Source organism: Zingiber officinale, chromosome 3A (assembly GCF_018446385.1).
Source record: "Zingiber officinale cultivar Zhangliang chromosome 3A, Zo_v1.1, whole genome shotgun sequence".
Lineage (NCBI taxonomy): Eukaryota > Viridiplantae > Streptophyta > Magnoliopsida > Zingiberales > Zingiberaceae > Zingiber > Zingiber officinale.
Genome location: NC_055990.1, coordinates 56,725,960 through 56,733,119, shown reverse-complemented (window position 1 = coordinate 56,733,119; position 7,160 = coordinate 56,725,960). Strand labels below are relative to the sequence as shown.

Below are 7,160 nucleotides of genomic sequence, written 5' to 3'. Positions count from 1 at the left end.
GCAATGGTGAGGAAAGGGAAGAAAATGAAATCCCTTCTTTGTTTTTCCTCTTATGCTAGGTGGGAGTAAGAAGCAAAAAGAAACTTTGCCTTCCCTTCTTCTTAACTCATCCCTTATTCTCTTAATGATGAAGAAAATGTCTTCATTCATCCCCCTTTGCTCTCCAAATCCCTCATCTCATCAACCCACGAAAATTAAAGGAGAAGGAAGGAGAAGAAGACAATTTGTCTTTTTCTTGTTTCCTTCTTAATCAAGAGAAGGAGAAAGAAAGCTAATTGAATTTTTTCTTGCTTCCTTCTTTTTATCATGCTCTTAACTTTATCTAGAATTTCCATTCCTCTTTTAACAATAAATTATGATGGTCTAGTGGTAATTCCATAATCCTTAGTTTAAGAAGGTTCAAGGTTCAATCCTTGACCAATTCCTTTTCTTTTATATATTTTTGGTTCTATCTTATCTTTTTATTCTAAGAGAAAATCTTCACATACTTAGCTTAAGAAATTCATGGTTGTTACACCATCTTTCTCAGCCTCATCTCCCTCTTCCCCTTCCTAGATCGACGCCCCTTCCTCTCCTGATCAGGATCAACACATGACGCCCTTGCTTCTCCGTCCAACCACACCGCATCTCCTCCAACTCCTCCCTTTGGGTGAGAAGAGGAGCCCTTCTTCGCTTTACCGAGGTTACCATGGGACTGCGACCTTGATTCCGGATAAAAGATTTATTTTTTTTAATCTTCTATTACTGTTTCAGATCCCCATTTTTAACTAGGGTTGGAGTTGGGGATCAGATCTGTGGGTTTTAGGAGAATGCCATTGACATTGCTTCAGGTGAGGCATTTTTAGGGTTGCACAGATGAGAAGAGTCTAATAGAGTTGGATAGATGGGCGATGAACTCAACGTTCCTCTTGGTTGAGAGTTTCGGATGTCTGCTACTGGACTCGGAAACCAAGCTGCAAAGTTTTTTCCTACTTAGCCTGTTTCTTTTGGTTTTCTGTAGATTTGTCGATTTCGTTAGCAATTTAAGAAGATAGGCTTAACATCGACCAAGACACTCTAAAATCAAGCTGGTGGCTGAAGGATTCTTAGTTTCTACTTGATTCTGTTTGAGAGTTTTTGTTTTGAGCTTTCTTTGCTTAGGACGTACAAGATGGCATGCATGAAACTGGGATCAAAACCCGATGCCTTCCACCAACAAGGGCAAGCTTGGTATGATTCATTCCGTTCCTTTACTTCATTTATTGATGTCAACTGGAAATCTACTTCTGTAATAATTGAAGTCATTAGACCTACTTCTTCTTTTCTAGGCTGCAGGAATTAAGTAGTTCAGATCTGCCATTTTATTTTATTTTTGGTAGTTTGGGTAATGTCTTATGAGATTTACATCTCCACGCTACTTTCTGGTTCTATTTTAAAGTACTTATATGATTTATGATATTGATGACATATATAATTTTGGCATTCAAAAAGTGTCCTGCCTTTGAAAAGGTTTTACTCTGATCTATTACACCTCCATGAAGTTTTTTAGCAAAAATCTCTATGAAGTATCAGTTTTGTGCTTCTTATCTAGAAGAATGTCATTGCTGGTTTTCTGCAATTCATTTTACTGGATGTGCTACCTAGTTCAGAATTTTCCTATTGAATTTCTTGCTTCTCATAGTTTTACTTTTCCAATCATTGGATGGGCAACAACGTTCTCTCATATGATTATATTGACTACAATTGCATGAGCAACATATGTGTTAATTAGTATCGACTACTACGTTTGAGAGAATGAAACAGCTAGCATGCACGCTGTTACTGACTTGAAGATGCCCCCACGGGTTCAGTAGATGAAATGCTTGTCCTTATAACTTCATGACACATTATGGATTTGCAAGATAGTTTTCTGATATTTATGTTGGCTACATTTGAAACATAACCAATTATGTTGGTCTCATCATTGCTGAGACCTTGCAGAAGGTTGATATTGGTTTCTTAATTTTATTTCTACCGTAAGCTTCCAAATGCAATAAAATCATGTGTATTCACTTTTTCCCCACATAACCTTTCAAGAGGACCTGTACCTGAATAAGGAAATAAGACATCAAATTATATATTTGTATTTTTCAAGTTTTGCACAACAGGACTTCCTAGTGATGTTATTGTCGAAATTGAAGAAATGACCTTCCATCTCCACATGGCGAGGGCACTAACTCAGAATTTTATCTTGAAATTGGCTTGTACCAGTTAGTCATGTTCATTGATATCTTTTGCATTCCTCAATCATACTATTAACTTAAATCAATTGAAGTGGGAATGTTTTTTTTAAAAGCTTTGATATTGTTGTAGTTTTTTTCAAATTGATTTGCATCAGCCAAGTTTTGATTTGAATATTCCTACACATGCATTTGTTTCGCAAGTAATACATAGCTGCAACAATTTGAAGGTGCAACTACTTTTCAATTCTACTGGTCATAGTTTTAAGGTTCAAGTCATGCCATTTATATAATCATGGCCTAGCCTCACAAGCAATGTGGATTATTCAGTACTTACCATTTTAGGCACTCTAAATATCTCATTGAAGGATTTGAAACAGATTTATTCTGAATGTTGTAGTATATTGGATAATGATCATTTTTGGTATCCGTGCTAGATTTCATGGCTTTGAGTTAGTTTGCGAGGATAGGTAAAATTCCTTGTGCTATAAAATTAATTCATGTACTTCTTGCAGTTTCCTTTGTTATCAAAAAGTAGCCTTTTGGAAAGGTTAATTAAGAACTCTGATGAAGAGGATATTGTGACAAGACTGGCTGATGTTCCTGGTGGTGCACAAGCATTTGAACTTGTGGCTAAGTTCTGAACTTGTGGCTAAGTTAAACATTAAATTCTTACTTATGGTTATTGAAGTTGGTGTTGAGTACATTGACTTCATGTGGATCCTACTCTGTATTGTTTGTTATGAAGAAGAGTGTACTGTAATCATGTGTGACTGTGGATATTGTAGATTCCAAAGTCAAAGTCATCAGCCTGCATTAACTTTAGCGTCCTCACCTTTTCTTGCACCTGACCTTTCATAAGACTTCAACTCCTAGTGTGTTTAGCATTTGCATTCCAGATTCATTACATTTCATGCGCAGCAAGCTTAGATTCTTTACCACAAATAAATTCTTAGATTTAGTGTTTTTAGAATGTTTAGGTTCTGTGAACTATTGTGATAATGGAACATGTTGTCTACTTGTTTATTTCTTTACTTTGATTATCATTTGTCATTGATTTAATCTGTATTTTAGTTGAAATATAATTCGACTTCAACTCTTAAGGATTTTACACTGACTATATTTTACTTGGTTCTTCTCCATATGAAAATCAATTGACCAGTTATTATACAAATCAAGAATGTAAAATTCCTCAAATTTGTTCTATTTTAATTGAAATCTCATTGCTTCCCAAAGATGACAGTGATCCAATGATTCTTTGCTGGGTTTGATATGAAAGAAGAAATTGCATATTTGGTATCCACACTTCTACTTTTTGTGTGAAGGCTTTTACACTGTTTGTCTTTAGGTCTCCCTAATAGTTGCAACTCAGTGTTTGATGTTGTTTCTCCATGTCAAAATGTATTAATTGGTTGCTATATGAAACATGTTTATTTTTTCCTCTAATTATTTCTATTTTAACTAATATCTTACTCATTTTTAAAGTACATGATGATTTGTTGTTGACTTGCGTACCAAAGAAGAGAAGTTTATTTACTATGTGTAGTTCTTGTTTGTGTGAACTCTTAATCATTTTCTATTTATTTCAGGTTCTTCATAACATTGCTGTTGCAGAATACTTTCGAGATGGTTGCACTGATCCTAGGAATCTCCTTGATGCATTAAACAAGGTTAAAGTAAATTTACTGAATCACAGGTAATTGGTTTTTTGAATTAATTTATAAAGATAATTTCTCATCTTCATACGGACATTCTTGAGGAAACAAATTATTAAACATTAAAGCTATAATCATATTATACATATGATATTATATGACATGATTATACTTAACATGTATGATAAGGATAAACATGATCTTTAGAATCATCCATTCTTCTATAGCAGAAAAGTCTATTGTTCCTTGGGAATCATGTCTTCTCCAAATCATGGTATTTTGAATATTGCTAATATTTTATTATCTATTTCATGTAATTTCACCATTTTCTCTATCTTTTTTTTCAAAGTTGAAAATAATTTAATCCATGTTTATCCATTCAGTCAATATTCTATGATTTCTTAAACTAGCATTATTCTTGCAACTGAAAAGATATTTTACATACACTCTTTGATTAATAACTATATTGGTTATAGGAGCAGAGTGAAGAGCTTGCGCATACTTTTGTGAACCAGACTGACTCTGAGAATAGCTGCCTAGGCTATATGGTTTCAGGGTCTAAAGCTAATAGTGCTTTAATTCATCAAAGTGCTGCTAGAAATAGCAGTAGAGTTGTCCATGCCCAAGAGTTTGATGTTTCAGTAACAATGCTGAATATTGTATGTAGCTAAACGCATTTTGTCAAAATTTTTCTTTCCATAATTAATGAATGAGTTAATAAATTGCTCTCTTCTTAGTATTTTTGTTAATTTGGTTCTTCACAGGTAATCATTCTCTACCATATCCATGAGTATGCACAGTCATTATCTGTTCCCAAAAAGTTGTTCCAGAATATCAAGCCAATTGAAGAGGTATGCCTTAATTTAATCATCTTATGAGTTATTGATAAGATGATTCTTTTTATTCTGCCTTGCTATTTTTCCTATGTAGCAAATAGCTCTCCGTGTATGCCTTTTTCTACTGGATGTTGCATTAGCTTGTGAAGATATTTTATAAGTCTCAGTAAATTTCTTTGTAATCAACACCTGGTGCTCTTACTATTTTTTCAACTATGATTTTTAGTCTTGGTTTACTAATATAATATTTATGTGATTTTACAGTTTACAAACCTCAAGTACTCCAGAGTTGAAATTGATGAAGTGCGGTTCAAGTGGGCTGAATGCATGCTAGATTACATTTGAGTAGGAAAGGTATTTGATTTTTGAAAACTTTGGATGAAGCATGCATTTGCATGGAATGTAAATTATGGATATTGTTCCATGCCAATTTCTTTCTGATGGTGATATTCTAGGACTTCTGTAATATGTATAATTCTTCTATTTTTGTTCTTTGCTGTTGTTAAGTAGACCAAATGATACTTTGTTTGATAGATTAGAACAGTGGATGTTTTAACTTAGAAAACTAGGCATTTGAAGGTGAAAAGTGGTGAGATTAGGGAAATGAAAGGCGCAAGAAGAATGGAGCAGGATAGCAAGTTGAACAGATACTGATTCTCATAATTTAATGTAGCCTCAGCTTGATTTTTGACTCACGATGTTCTACCTTGACGTGTACAATATCTATTACCTTTTGATGTTGTAAAAAGAATATTTGTGTATTTTATGGATACTGTTGTAAGAAGAATATTTATATAATTTGTGAATATTTGTGTATTTTATGGATATTGTTGGAAGAAGAATATTTGTGTAATTTATGATTATTTGTGTATTTTCTTGGATACTGTCGGTTTTTCACTGTTTCGGAAATCGAATTTGTGTCGTTAAACAATACTGATATTACATCAGTTTTCCACCGCTGCAAAACCGGTGTCATTAACTAATATTACATCGATCGTATACTGCTGCCAAAACTAGTGTTTTTAACATATAATATTACATCGATTTTACACCGTTGATGAAACAGTGTCGTTAAGTGATACTACACCGGTTAATAACCAATTCGAAAATCGGTGTCGTTAAGTGATACTACTCCAGCTTTAATCCGTTGTCTAAAATGACAGACCTTTTACATCGCCTTCAAAGACATCGGTTGAAAATGTAATAGACAGCTGGAAAATCGATGTCTATGAGAGTTTTTGTTGTAGTGATATTACAGAAGTTGATTAAATAACTATTTCAAGGATTGGCTTCCAGTTCGTTGGCGAGACACTCGACCTTTTTTGTTATGGGATCATCCACCACTTCCTAGACAAAGCCTTTTAAAGAAATTGAATATTTAAAATCCTTACAGTAAACCCTAGGTTTAACTACAGAGAACTCAATTGAAGCACAAAATTGATAGCCTCTTGTGTTGATATTTCAGGATCCATACAAAGAAAAACTAAACTAGTTTTGTTGAGGAATAAAGAACTAGTTATATCTTTTTTTATAACCTAAAGACCTCTTGATCTTATGCTATATTCCTCTCCTCCTCTTGGACGTCGTGTGGGCGACGATCTACCAAGACAAAGACACCCGACCTTCTCCTTCTTTTCCAAGCTTTCAGCCACCAAAGAATACAAAGTGAAGATGCCTCCTTCTTCTTCTTCTTCTCCTACAAGCAACCAGCCACAAGGTGAAGGTCCTTCTCCAAGTGTCGCTGACCCTTATGAAGAGGAAAGGGAAAAGAGGGAAGAGCCAACCACAAGAAATTAGAAGAGGAGCCTTGGTTGTATTTAGAGAGCATCCCCTCCTCCTCTTTTATAATCTTTGCTAGCGGTTAATAAGGAAAGTTTTTAATAAAATTTATTTTTATTTGCTATTGTATTTGGTTACAAAAAAGGAAAGATTTTAACAAAATTAAAATATCACTTTTAACCATTGTAGATAACTACAAAAAAGAAAAGATTTTAACAAAATTAAAATCTCTCTTTTAACCATTGTAGATAACTACAAAAAAAGGAAAGATTTTAACAAAATTAAAATATCTCTTTTAACAATTGTAGATAATTACAAAAAGGAAAGATTTTAATAAAATTAAAATCTCTCTTTTAATCTATTTTAAAAGCTATAAAAGGAAGAATTTTAACAAAATTTTATTTTCAACAAAAATTCCTTTTCTCTTCTTGTATGGTCGACCCCATGCTTGGGCACCAAACATGGCTTGGCCGACCCACATCTTGGACATTAAGAGGGCTTGGCTGACCCCTTACTTGGGCACCAAGCAAGGATGTGGTCGGCCCCTCATTTGGGTAAGAAGGAAAATTAAAACGGGTGAACGCGAGACTTTATAGAGGCTACAGCAGGGACCGAGAGGAGGAATTGATTTTGGCCTCCCGATGAGTTTGAGCTTCCTGTGTTCGACCCGAACACCCAACTCAAGTTCATCA

At 34.2% G+C, this 7,160-nt stretch overlaps 1 protein-coding gene across 10 annotated transcripts; it reads left to right on the top strand.

The window, feature by feature from the left end:
• Window positions 1–536: 536 nt before the first annotated feature.
• LOC122051918 (BTB/POZ domain-containing protein At1g30440-like) lies at window positions 537–5,222 on the top strand. 10 transcript variants are annotated; one of them, XR_006131599.1, is made up of 7 exons: window positions 537–682; window positions 754–830; window positions 1,001–1,209; window positions 3,788–3,894; window positions 4,330–4,512; window positions 4,618–4,704; window positions 4,954–5,222. XR_006131599.1 is itself a non-coding variant. In XM_042613252.1 (6 exons), exons 1-5 carry the CDS (start codon window positions 1,151–1,153, stop codon window positions 4,619–4,621), a joined length of 357 nt encoding a protein of 118 aa, XP_042469186.1. In that variant the 5' UTR covers window positions 537–1,150; the 3' UTR covers window positions 4,622–4,704; window positions 4,954–5,222. The 10 variants fall into 10 exon arrangements, 1 of the variants encoding a protein (XP_042469186.1); XR_006131595.1 differs by having other exon boundaries at window positions 754–1,209; XR_006131598.1 differs by having other exon boundaries at window positions 537–830.
• The last annotated feature ends 1,938 nt before the right edge of the window (window positions 5,223–7,160 follow it).